The following is a 14,602-nucleotide window of genomic DNA, read 5'->3' as shown; positions in this document are numbered from 1 at the left end:
GATAGAAGCAACGCAATTGTTTCATATATTTTATAGAGGGTTTTATACGTTTTTGCATGTTTTATTCGTATTTGTGTTTCATTTTTATGTGTATTATAACGCAAGATTTTGAGGTTTATTGATAGAAATAATATATTAATAAAGGATTTAACGAAGCAGCTTTTCTAAAGAGAGAAGTATAGGTGAATTTTAAAAGGATATATGGTTTCTGTTGCGTCGATTAAAAAAAGCTTGTCTGGTTACACATCGTCTGGTTCTACTCGTGTTCGCGTAGCTTCTCTCTGCAATATTTCGCTCCTCTTTTATATTATATTCAGCTGAATTATATTATAAATCAGTATGTAATTTCTGATTCAGTTATTGGCCCGAATGTGTAACCAGCGAAAAATTTATTCAAATTAACGACTATTTCGATGTAACACGGTTCGAAGTAATTGTGCGGACAGATTAAAAAGTGAGACGTCTCGTGTAAACTTCCATTAAAAAATATCTTCAAGGAAACACACTTTCCATCCAACAAATTTCTGAGCCAGAGAGAAAATTGTTTCTTAAACAATCCATCGGAAATTGATGCCGTAACTCCAACAAAATAAATGATCCACTTAGCTCCGTAAATTGGAAAATATGGAAAAGTAGTGTTACAAAAATTCTTCCTAAAACTTATCTCGAGATTTATGACTATTCGTTCTAGCTTTTTACGACAAGTTTTATAGAAGAGTCATTAATTTTCTTAGAAATCGCACGCTGACCGTGTAATTGATTAATAAGATTGAGAAATATATTAAAGGTGGAGCTTTCAAGAGGTTCGATTGTTTCGTAGCTTGGTCGAATGATTTACGAATTATTTCGTAATCTCAGCGAATAATCCATATTGTTATGCAGCTGAATGAAAAGCAGGCAGACCGATCGAATTAATTATCGCGCCGTTGTTTGTCAAGGCAGTCGCTTCTGATGAATCCTTAAATTAACGAGGAAGGATCGATTAATTATAGAGAGGAAGAGACTCGAGGCGAACGATGCAGCGTCGTGGCGAACAATCGAGATTCGAGGACGCTTGCAGACCGGTCCGGTATGTCCAGGCATAAGCGTATTCACGTTAATTTTCCAAGGGCGTAACCGAACCACACGGTTTCTCCTTTGGCTCACGGACGAAACCGACATGCGCACGAACGGATCATGTCGTCACCATAGAAACGTTGTGAATCTTAAGGCTTGCAGCCTGCAGCCTATTAAATGCGTTTATTTATAACTTTCATGATACGTGCAATCCGTTATCGGGCTTGGCCAATCCATTTCCCGTGAATTGCAAATTGCTGCGACTTATGTTACCTATCGGATGTTCCGGATGAAGGTGGAGAACCCGTTCGTGACCTGAAAATTCTGTAACTTTCCTGTAGTACTCAACTATGAAGAACAGCAATATAACTGAAAACCTTAAAATAAAGTTTCTTCGTATATTTGAATAATCGAAACATTGAAAGTAAATGTGAACTAATTGTAACTCACCCTTTCTGGATGTGAGTTTATAGTATTATTTCGTTCCACTAATAATAGCTCTATTAAACACTCAAAAGTGGAAAAACTTACGTTTGAAATTTTAAGCTTAAAGTGTGAATATCTGTCAAAGTGTGATAATATGTCAATTTCGATGTAGATTTAATTTCAAAATGTTTTGTATAAGATGTATAAAATAACAAGCATTCAAATAGTGTTCTATAAGTCACTACGTGTACCTATATGTATAATATAGCTACTGTGTTTATTTCTTCGCTTTTTCTTTAGTTCTTTTCGCGAATTTAATGAATACGGATATTTTATCTAAATACTTCAGGCTCTGTAATAATTATTTCCTATAACAAAAATTTAGTTTCAGTAATATTGGCAAAGACAGGATAGCTTTTTCAGAGAGTTTATTCAGTTTTGATATATGATCGCATGATCGAGCCAATCTGGTAGTAACTTGCCTTTTCTCCTTTGGAAATCTTTCATTTACGATTTCTCTATACGTTTCCCTGTACATATGCAGCTTACGCATAAATTCTACGCAAGGACCATAAAAATCACGAATCATATAAATTACACGACTAGATGGAATTCCAATAACTCACTCTGCAAATAGCGCTAGCTCGAAATAAACAAGCTTACTGTAACATTCGGTCGAATCCATTGGACTCAAGAACAAATAAGGAATACACATCATTCTTCGAAGTTCGTTCGATTTAATCAGTGCTGCTTTTCTCTAATTCCCATTTATTTATTATTCTTCCTTCCACTTTCTCAGTTTCAGAAAAACGTTTATAGAACGTTTTATACTTTTCAATCATTTTATATCTTTCCTCGATCTGAGGGAATTTATCAGTGAAAAACACAATTGATCATAACCGATACAAACAAGAAACGATACAGCCATAATAAAAAAGAGCAATAACCAATACATCAAGATCCATTAAAATACTGAAAACCACGAGATTTCCGCCGCAATCCGACCTCGGAAAATCGGGCTGACTTCGAGATACGGTTTCACATTTCGCGTTAGAGTCACCGTAAAACGTGGCGGATTTCGCTATCAACGTTCCCTCCGCCGAATCACAACCGCCACTAGAATTCGATTTCGTCGATGGTATCGCATCGTACAATGGCCATGCCCGAAATCGATACGAGGCTACGCGTGTTTCCATGGAACTTTTCTCGAGGCGCAAAGTGTTAAGCATGCTCGAGACTTTAATCTAAAATTTAGGATGCCAAAGGAGCGTGTAAACGTCCGGGTTCGCGCTCTCTCGACGGGTTTGCTGTAAACAGACCGCCTAACGCAGTAAACTGTGTCGAAATTAGGAAAGTTTCCGGGCTAAAACACAGGCAGATTTCGGTAGAAGAGAAAATTGACCGCGTTCGAATGAGAACCTGTCGATGAAGCGTCACTCTGTTAGTCGCCTGAATCCGCGATACGACATATTAGCCAACCGATTATTTGCTTTCGCTCTACTAAACGGAGTAAACTATAAAACGAACAGTGTAGTCAGTTTGTTTGATTGCGATAATGGTGGTAGTTTGCTGGAACAATAGCAGCACCCGTGTTTAATGACGAAACGCCGGGGTTGGATGTTGATAAATGAGTCGGCGATTTGCTGGAATAATTGTTTTGGGTCTTTGAAGGCTGTTGTGGATTTAGAAACATATTGGGTGTTTAACTTTAATTTTGGGTTAATTTTAGGTTTAAAATGTTTATTGTGAGCGACGAAGAATGTTTGTGAATATGTATAGGAAGATTGGGGTGTATGAAGTGATACAGAGATCATTTTAATAATATCTTAGATATAATAATTTCCCTATTTAGAAGACAGTCGTAGAGTCGTTAAAATCAATGCAGAGTATTTATAGCAAACTATCAAATATATTATCCTTTGTTTCAATTATCCGTCACTGTAAAATTTTATTTACTCAAATCTATCTTAGTGATCTTAAGAATTTTTATCGTAAATTTTATGAGATCTGGGATATTATCATAGAGAGGCAAACGAAGATTTAAGAGATGTAATTACTAATGAAACGCTAGAATTAAAAACTCCAATATATCAATGGTAAAAAGAAGTCAAGTTTTAAATTCAACGACCTCTAACCTTGAATTTCATGTTAAAATCATTTCAACGCAGGATTATTATTTTTTTTTTTTTTTTAATTGCATCGAAATTAAATTTTCCATCAGAAGAGTAAAAAGTCCGCTAATTTGAAGCGTTGAAAGCGAGTAACAACGTTTCTAGAGCGAATTACAATGATGCCGCGTGACTGCTCAGCAGTTCATTAAGAATATGCCACAGGCTATGTTAACGAGCAGGTAATTACGTGGAAACGGTTCAACTTCATTTCGACCGAAACCCTTCTGAACAGTGCCTCAACTCTGGCTTCTTTAATTTTTATTAAATTTCGACTTCGATGTTATGCATTTCGTTTGGGTGGCTGAGATTTCCGAATTAAATCGCCACGAAATATCCATCATGTAAATATCGACGGGTGCACCGTGAATTTCCGGATATCGAATTAGTCCAATATTTGCGTATCATTTCGCTCGTGGATCGAATAAAACTTTGCAAAATATTTCGCCCGATATTAAATATACGCCGTCAGATTTTCATAGCAAATACAAGGAATATTACGTTGTTCCCGGGTAGTCGAAAGTTTTTTTAAGTTTACGGATCCGTCTTAAATTCTGATGTAATAAATCTACTTTCCGATTTGTAATAACTTACAAACATCCTGAAATTGGAACTCGTTCCTCATTTTTATTCCGTCTTGGTATTCGGATTTTTATATCTCGATTTTGCTCTCGTTTTAACAGAGGAAACGGTTTCTCGTGATTTTAGAAAAACTTGAGCATAGGATCGCGGCTAAAGGTCCAAATTTCCAAAATTAGAAAAATATTACAAACGATATATAGAACCTGTACTTATTTAGCAAATGTTTTTCCATGATAATTACAATCAAGATTTCCATAGAAAGCCCAATATCCATCATAGTCGCGATTTCGCAGTGAGACTATTTGGACGAAACGATCGGCTCTATTAGAACGAGTATAATGATAAGCAACCAGTATACACGGTTCAATTAGCAAAATCCATGAATCATAGGCTATATCGGGTCAATGCAGAGAGAGAGAGAGAGAAAAAGAGAGAGATCGATCGAGGCTTGGAATATTGCGAGAAATTACATAGACCGTCGCGCTCTTTGTTGAAGCTCGCGTTTTTTTTATTTTCTCCATCGCTTGCAAATATCGACAGCTCGATGGAAAAAAGAAAAAAAAGAGCAGAGTGGAGGGATTCAAGATAGAAAATACTTCGTTCGCCTTGGTACAAGGCGAATTTCTTCTCGCGATTTCTTTGCTTTGCGTCGTGACTACGGTAAAGCAAAACATTTTTACGATATAACGTAACATTCTATGTTTGAATTCTTTAATCTTTGCTTTCGACATGAAAATTGACCGTAATCGCGTGCACGATTGAATCTATTAATGCGTCCCGTCCGTGTTGGTTGGCAATATGTTACCGATAATTACGTGATTATTATGTTAGAGTATTTCATTATTGGAGCGGACTATTAATAAAGCGAAATTCCACGTTTGTCAAGAGTACATAATGGAATAAACAAAGCGTGGAGCAATTATGCGTAATTACTGTTATTCATTAAATTTGACTCATCACTTATTTGCATATCGATCTTTCGAAAACAAGATAGAAAAAATTAATTAGAGAATATCTACATATGTGTTCGTTATAAATTAGTCGGTAAGATCATCTTAGAATAACAGAAATAATATTTCTCCAATTCTATAAGATTAAATGAATCACTGAATGAAGGAACCATTCACGTTATTCTGTGATAGTCGTGGGATTTTAAGGTATTGAAATTTTACAAGTCATTAATAAAGTTGCAAGTTGCAGTAAGTCACTAATAGATTTACAAGTTACAGTATTAATGAATTCTCTTGCAGAACTGTAACAAGTTTCGTACCTATTCGCCTATATCTATTTGATGTGAAACTCTTCAGAAACAATTCGCTCATTACTTAACTAAATTTCTTACTCAGCAATTAGTAAATAATAATTTTGTAAGACAATCGTAATCACGTATGAGCTTAAACTTCGTCCGAATTCTCCATACGTCGTGAATAGATCAGGAAAGAATGTATCCCCTTATTTTATAAAAATGTCAACTCCTCGTTTAAAATTCATTAACGAACGTTAATCAAAGCCGAGCAAGGGGAAAGCAATCAATAATTTCCTTTAGTTTGTCGAGCAATCGTCCGAGAGCTAATATTCCGGAACTAATAATAGCCTTTCGTCTCGCGATCGTTTAACAAACCTAATAACGGCTGAATCTGCGTCCGCTGCAAACAATACGTCCAGCTGAAACCATAACTAATCTCGATCCGCAGATTCCGATAATCTAAAATCCATGGTAAATTAGTATCGCGTAGTTGTACACGCGGTAAGAAGCAAAGTATGTACCTATATAATAGTATAGTATAGTACGCCAAGCGGATAAACATCGAAAGAGGAAAGCAGCGTGCAACGCGTGCTCTCGAATGGTAGACGAGCAAGCAGCGTGAAGTGCGGGCTCGTGAATGTGCAGAGCATAAACGTTCCGCTGCGGGCGATCCCGGTATTAAAATCACTCTAAATTGCTGCTCGAGGCTCCCGGATGCAGGCCTCGTGTCCACTAGGCGTTTTATCCTAACGTTTTGCCAGCGTTGCAGTTAATTTCCACGTAGGGTCGAGTGACATACTGATATTGTTGTGTATATTTGCTAGTTTAAAGTGGTTTGCAGCTCTACAGAGTGCCTTAGCGAGGCATAGTCATTTTCATAAGTATCGAGGTACATGCTGGTCTCGTATGAAATTTAATAATCCACTTACAGTGGCTAGAGAAAGTATCGTCACATATCCTTATTTTTCAATAAACCGTTTTTCTTATCTGACTCATTTCATTTGCATAGTGTCGAATTTCTGTAATCGTATGAAACTATTACGTATAATGTAATACTTAGACATAATTAATTAATATGTAACTGCTATAATAAATGCGATAGTATTTCAATACATTTTGTAGCCGCTATAGGTTGCTAGGAAAATCGTTGGTTAATCAGACATTTTAGATTCGTGTAAAATAACATAATATCGCTGTCAGAAACTGTCTGCGAGTATTAGACAAAAAATACTACACGGTTTAGTTAAAATTTACCATCTACCATTTTATCATTTTTTAAGAAGTGTGTCTTACCTTACCATCTTTCAGACATCTACTTTTCTCTTCTACGTATGGTAATTTGTTGCGAGTGTTTATAGCGAAATACTGATTGTCGAATGTAAAATGTATAACAAAGAATATACTGGAGTACGAGAGAAGAATAAATTGTCTGAGCTAAGGTTTTAGGTGATCAAGGCGGTATGTACATAGCGCCGTTTTCACACGTCTGTATGTCTTATGTGAGAACGTTGCGTAGGTTGTCTGAATTGAATACAAGTGGTTGTAAAATACGGAAAAACAGAACGTGTGGGTGTAAGTATATATTACGTAAGATCCATGCAAGAGACAGCAGTTGGTAGCATCGGGAGACGAGAGACCCTTTGTGCTGTTGAATCGTATTGTAGAAGATTTTCATATATCTATATTTTTATTTCTGCATTAACTAGAAAAAAATAGAATAGTACGAGATTTTATACATTTGTGTAGAATCCACATGCAGTTTCATCGTGGACAGAAAATAGAATGTACGTGGCGTTGATGAAACGACTCGAGAGGGATGAAATCGTAGGGGGATTCAAATCCTATTATCGGTAGAACGAATGAAATTTAAGATTGATTTACACGAGGGATGCCGTGTCAGTATGATCGCAGTCCGATTAAGTATTGGCTGATTTTTTTCGAATAAATACGATGCCTCGCGACCGATATCGCGATATGATTTTATCGATGCTACGCGTTGTATCTGAGAGATTTAGATTAGTGTGTGTTTCGCGCAAAATTAGTCGTTTATCAAGGCTTTGATAGAAATTAGAGACTGTATTTGGTGGTTTGCACGGACCATGTCAGGCATCACTTCACATTTCATACGTAATTAAGTTCGCGATCGAAGTAAATCGAATTCTGGTTTAATATAAGCGTAGATATTATTTTCGTTCGAGAAACTAACTAAATGGCAAATAATGAAGAAAAATGAACTTTCAAGGAAGTTTCTAAATTGAATTAAGTAACTAATTTTTATACTTTTTAAATATTATTCCTACCTTTCGATATCTTATAACTGTTTCTTAGAATAGATAGATCGAATATTCTTTCTATTTCTCCGTTCGCTCAGCAAATTTTCTTGGAAGGCTTAATTCCTTATAAAAGACTTAGCCTCTTTTCTCTTATAACGACCAAATAATACAAATCCTGTTTTTACGATAGCCAAAAGATTTAACTCTTTTCCTTTTCCAATATGCTGATAACACAAATCTCATACACTAAATACTTATAGAGAGACCTCACATCTTTTACAAACAATGACTAAATCAAAATCACCTCGGTCAGCGAAAAATAATTTTCTTTTTGGCAATAATTTCTTATACTTTTAACAAGCAATGACCAAACCAAAACCGTTTCAATTGGCGAAAAGTAATTTCCTCTTCGGCAAGAATATAATGTGGCAAAACAAATTATCAAACGACAAAGGGTTCGTCTCACCGGATCAATCGATAATCTGCCTTCGCGGCAATCCACCACAGAAAAGTGCATCGTGACAGATTTCTGCACGCTCCGGATTACGTTTCTCGGCGTTATCGACAAACGAAACGAGCGGAAAAGCGAACGTTTGGTCGCCGTCCAAAAATCGTGGTTCTATTCGTTTTCGTGCAACATGACATCGTAGTTCCTCGTTCGTGGATGAATGAGTAAATTTACTTTAAGGTGGATTTCTATGAGGAACACCTGGAACATCGACAACAATCGTCCCTCGAATGGCAATTCGATGAACCGACTCTCTGATAAATTGGACTGTTAACAGGAGAATGCTGATCATGCGCATCAGTCGCCGAAACGCGATTCTCAGAAGTTGGTGACTCGATTTCCGATCAGTCGGTGATACTTTAGGTTCTTGAACGCTTCTACTCGTTCATGAATGGCTCTAATGAACAGGTACACTTCCGCTCGAAAATCTCACAGTAGATATTAATATTATATAAAAGCGAAATACAAGCGAATAGCAAAATAATAGCGGAAACTACGTACAAAGTGAAAAATAGCTAAGGGTTAGTTAAAAAGTTAAAGAAAGTGAAGTTAAAAAAAGTTTAACACTGTATGCGATAAAGAAGCTAGTTGATGTGTTAACAATTTTATTAAAGTCTGTCTTTGTATTTTAAAGTTCTTAGTCTACGTTAAATATTGAAACTTTATTAAAAATAAATGCGAAGAGTTTTTAACGGGAGTGCACTGCTTAATATAATAAAAATATTTATCTTTAGCTCTCTATAACTGGATTTTTCTTTGCTTATTGAGGAAGAAATTATGATTGATTATTACTAGAGACATTATAAGAGAACTATGTATATGATAAAACAGAATATATAGATACAGCCGTTAATCCATTTTAGTTTCGTTACAGTTGATTCACAGAGGCGAACGGGGCCAAAGCGATTTGCCGTGGATGCGCGATGTCGATGATCCAATTGAGGGTTAGCACCTCTTAAAGACAACTGACCGTTCGGCCGATGTCGTGAACGATTTCGATCGATGACCAGAGTGATCGCGATAACAGCTTTTGGCCCCATTGCCACCAGGCGAATTTATTGGTCCGACCAGGTTCTCTAGTTTCCTAACGATATTAGCGAACCTGTTCACAAGCGAAAACTGACATTCAATAAAATTTGTTCGACACAAACTTTTATTATTTATCAAATCTTCCTACGCTATTAGAGGCGTGACTTTCTTAGATTTAGTAAATTGCTTTCCTTTGATGAAGGTACTAATAACTCGAAGGAATTGTTCGAAGGAAGATAGTATTAATTTGAACAAGTTGTACAATATGTTAAACATAGTATTCTAACAAGGAATTTCGTTTACTATAAGAGATAAATAAAAATTTGTCAAGTTAAAAAATCAGAAGATCATGAAACTTTAGTTGGAAATGGAATAATTTTACGAAAAGTAACTGCGTATTTTTAAGTATATTTTCAAAAATAAAGAATTTGATACCTGTCATTTTGTAATCACATTTCAAAAAATTCTTTTAATTCTGAATATCGCCAGTTTAAAGCATCGAAAGTTAATTTTAATATGAATGAAAACACAGTACACCATGCAGCGGAGATGAAACTTGGCCCAGTCTTCCTTGCTGATTAAGTTTCATTCAGTACGCGTCAGTTTTCGTTAATTTCAATATCAATATCTTATCAAAGAGTGACGTCTTCATCATCGGACACGGCTAGCGGAAACGTATTTCCGCGCTGCGGCTAATTTATATTCCTCTTATATGTAACTAACTAATTAACTGACTGCCTATTATTACAGCAGCCACAATATCGCTACCACGAAACCTGAATCTGGCTATTTAGGGCTTCGTGAACCAATTAAATTACATTATTATTGATGATCCTGCATCTTCGAATTATTGCGGTTCAAAATTTTAACATTTGCTTATACGAGTTCCTTGATAATCGTTATTTATATCAAGTTATTACAAACGTAATGCCTTTATATCCTGACGTTTGAAAGTATTAAAAAGTGTCGCTTTAATCAGATCGTATTATGAGTTCTCATAAAATAATGAAATGTTCGGACAAATATTGAAGAGAATTAAACAGAAACATTCGAGATTCTTCAATAAAATGGGGTTCTTTTTTTTTAATGAAGCAATGTTAAACCTCATATATTCAAGAAATGTTGAACCTTTGCTGAGATGGTTGCCTCTATCTATCTTATTCATTAAACATGTTAAGTAGCTTTTCTGTCATACAAAGCATCAAGTTGACTGATATTTCTTCATATTTTTAACGATTACTTTTCTCAGTTTTTAAGCAAATAATAACTCTCCTAAGACATTTGAGCGGCAGTGCAGTCATACTCTGTTAAACTGTACAAATCTTCTCTGTGAATGATACAAAATGGCCCATTTGAAGCTATCGATTCACAGTAAAAATCGAAGGACGTGGAGAGTCCTAAAACGTAGGAATGACGAGGATCGTAAGGTCTTGAATAAAGAGCTCTCGAGTCACTCGAAGCACTTCAAGCCAAGTATTCTCTCAGTAATTAAATCAAAAATGTAAAGTCGAACTGCGACTGATCTCTGTGGTCGCCGAAAAAATTGGCGAGACGTAATTTTGCGTTAAGTAGAACCACGTGGAACCGATAAAAACCAAATCACTTTTGTATCTTCAAATTTTTCGTAAATGCATAAAAATTCGCGGTCTACTAATAAATAATCTGCTTGTTTCAAGTTTAGCAAAAATTGGCCCGCTACGTAATTACTTATAATTGATGCGACAGCGTAGGTATGTTGACATTGAAAATATATTTTTGAATAATAAAAATATTCAATAATAAAATAATAATGTTTGAATACCACTGAAATAAGATATAAAAATGGATAGAGCTTGAATTTTCTTCTGGATTTGTATAGATTTTTCGAGTTAATTAAATGTATTCGTATTTTCATAAGGAAATCGCATCGTAAAGGCAATATAAACGAAATTTAACTCTGATTTATGAGAAAATTGCTTATTAAATTATTGGAAATTTTCATAAAACAGATCATACGAAATAATTGTTAAATCTAATTATTTATTTTGTAATATCTTCTCTCTGTAACGATTATAGGATGAAAGTTCGAAGTTGAAACAAATAAAAGCTGGGAGCAATTTACCTTCGTGAAACATACTGAATCAGTTTCACCAAGTAATCGAGAATGAAAGTGAACGAATATCTACGTACATATTTATGAGAATTAAACTTTGTATCCTCGTTACCTGCCAGTTGATTATAAAAATAACACGAAACATCGAATTTCACGATTTAAACAACGTAACGCGTACTGGCGATAATCGCATCTATGCAAATGCAATTTTATAAATAGAAGGCACAAATAGCATGCAAATGATACACACGAACTACAATATTATACCGCGGAACGTTGAATGATGTCACGCGTACATGTTCGGTAACGTACGATAACTTCCTAAACGCGGAAATTTCGCTGAATAATATTCTGATTTATTATTGCGCTGAAATCGTAACATAGAAGATCCATCGGGGCTATAAATGAAGAACAAAGATGTGTGGACCATAAATACAGAAATTATACATAAACACTATAAAATATTTAATAGAAAGGCGTTCAATTTAAAAGAAACAATTCATTAAAATCACTGTTCTTAAAACGATATAACATACCAGAGACAATCTTCCTTAAAGAGAGAATCATATTTTTCCTTAATATGAGTTAGAAGTGGGAGATTCTGAGAGGAACAAATAGCAGGAGGAAAATATTATTCATGAAATTCCATGCTATGTTAGCATGTCCTTTTTCGCACTACTCGGAAGACGTTTCGGAAAAGATGAACCGGAAGGATGGAATTTTCTTTTTTCACCATTTTTCTCTCTCTAAATGTCGCATGCCTTGCAGTCGGAAGAGTTTAATGTCACCTTTAAAAAAACGCAGTCCCTGTTTGACTTTTACGAGCAATAAGCAACTTTACGCTAACGCATAAATATTTCAGTATCCCGTGCTTGAGCGCGTGTTTTCTTTTTCCGGCTGTACGGCGAACGTCGGAGCTGCAATTAATTCTTTTGCGAAGAATTTTCTCGTTCGACGTCCTAGGAAATACAGACGATGAGGATTGATCGAACCTGTTGAGATGGAAGTATGGTAATTGGATTGAACTTTACAAAACGTATATTTAAATACATTTTGTTTGACGATGTTTTATCTGAAATTAAAATATTTGACATTGACAGTTGTCTTACTTAGGGTCTAGAAATTATGATAATGTAAGTGAAACACTTTTGAGAGAGAAATAACTTAAAGTTGACATTCTACAGAAACTCACTTAAAAGCAATAATTAAAATATAAAATGTAAATGATAGAATAACAGAGTTAAAAAAAGATATTTAAGATGTATAAAGGAATTATACTTCTAATTACATTTTTGTCTTGGAACTTTCTCTTTTATTTTATTTCTATTTGCAAGATTTATAGCAAACATCACGACACTCAGGAAAACACATACTACGTGGTAGCTATTTCTCTTATCGTCGTGTCATTGACAGCATGAATTTTTTCCGACGACCATTTCGCCTTTTTTCCCCTTTTATAATCGCATGAATCTGTGCTTGCACAAAATTTCTGCGAATTATTGGCAGAACATGGGCGCGATGTCAAATAGTCGCGTGTACCATATCGTTCGCCGTAAAAATTGCATTAAAAATTAGTTTTCCTATAGTTTGGTACCTGCCGAACTCGCTCGAAACTTTCCCAACAAAGTGCTTAACTGAACGAATTCAACTTTGTAGCGTATATTACCTTATCCAGTAACGCAGTAGCTAAAATAATTCTTGTTTATGGTGAATAAATAACGAAATTGTGTCTGTTATGCATAAAATATGAATATTTATTTATTATTTCTTAAGAAACAAATTCTCTCTCATATCAGATATTTTTTCAAAAAGAGGAAAGGAGAAAAATTGCTCGAAGAATTACAGTTAATAAAGAAATTAACGTATATGAACCCACGTTTGCAGATTTCCTACCGAATAATATCCTACTTTTATTAGAAAACATTTAGAGAGGAGATAGTAGAATAAAGGCGATATGTATGGTTTAAATGGCGGAACTGGGATTTACGAGGACAACGTTTTATGTTGCAGGCCTCGTTTTACTCGACAGCACTGAAAACCCTGATCTCTGTGTCTACTGTGATACTGATTGGCCTCATATTTGCTTACCATGCCTTAGAAGTTCAGGTGCGTATAAAAAATCCAATAGGCTCGATGTTACGTCCTTGTAGCGTGCATGTAAACAATCTATCCGTGGACGTTGCCTCCACCAAACGAACGTGGAAAAAGGCCATACGATATAAACCCGTGGCGTTTGCACACACCTGTGGGGTTTCATTTCAGAAAGCGGAACGCGTTGACTGTCTTTCAGAGCGGAAGAAATGTCTTGATCTCGTCTCGCTCTATATTCTAGCGTTCTACCCTTTACTACACCTTTATCGACGTTTCCTATGTCACGGATGTATGTTTTATTTCTCAAACAAATTGCAAGAAGATTGCTTATTTACTGAAGAAATTGTTGCATGTGAGAATTAATCTATTCGGGTAATTCTAACACTTTTGATTGTCTATTTTCTCAATTAGTATTTAATCGTTAACAAGAGTACATTTCAAGAAAATTAACAGTTGAAAGTTCAAATCGACAATATTATATTTTCTATAAATATTCTAGTAAGTTATTTCATAAGTTCTCTTGTCTTTTTAGTTTGGCAGTTGTCTATTTTCTTAATTAATATTTCATCTCAAATCGATACAAAATTTCAAGAAGACTAACAGATGTGTGGAATGGAAAGTCACAATGAAGAACGTTTGCAACATCCTATGCTTTATAAATTTAATGAAAAGAAGAAAGCAAAGTAGCAGTGATGTTTGCCAGCTGAGCGGACAAATTAATCGGCGTGGCTTTTCGAGGGTAATCAAAGAAGTCACGCAGGTGCGTGAAATCGACACGCCTGTTAAGCACGCGTCGTGTACCAACCCCAAATTACGAGTTAACGATGATTAATCGAGCAATTGATAGAAAACTAATTTTCCGGTTTCCCGCCTACTTTCCTCCTCCTCTCATGATTAAATCTGATTAATGACCGTGAAATTCCATCGACACAAAAGTAATACGAAGCGACGATACCATGGTAAAGTATAAATAGTTGATAGTACGATAATTTGTCGAGCCGGTAAGTAAATGAAACTTCAATGACTGGATGTCGAACGGAATTGAGCTTTCCATCAACTTTCCAACCCTCGTGAAGCAACCCTGATTTTCTGCCTATCTAAATCATTGTCGACATACGGGAAAATTAACTA

General features: G+C 35.4%; 1 protein-coding gene across 7 annotated transcripts in view; it reads left to right on the top strand.

The window, feature by feature from the left end:
- The window catches only part of LOC117233040 (small conductance calcium-activated potassium channel protein), a 235,997-nt gene that overhangs the window by 187,117 nt on the left and 34,278 nt on the right, over positions 1-14,602 (top strand). For all 7 annotated transcript variants that reach the window (XM_033492925.1, XM_033492924.1, XM_033492923.1 and 4 more), the window contains one exon: positions 13,391-13,486. In XM_033492925.1, coding sequence (XP_033348816.1) covers positions 13,391-13,486 — 96 coding nt within the window. The remainder of the gene's footprint in view (positions 1-13,390; positions 13,487-14,602) is intronic.

This window comes from Bombus vosnesenskii, unplaced genomic scaffold (assembly GCF_011952255.1).
Source record: "Bombus vosnesenskii isolate JDL3184/JDL3185 unplaced genomic scaffold, Bvos_JDL3184-5_v1.1 scf7180000013294, whole genome shotgun sequence".
In the NCBI taxonomy this organism is placed as follows: Eukaryota; Metazoa; Arthropoda; class Insecta; order Hymenoptera; family Apidae; genus Bombus; species Bombus vosnesenskii.
Note: the sequence above shows the minus strand (reverse complement) of the source record. Positions and strands in the feature narration are given on the sequence as shown.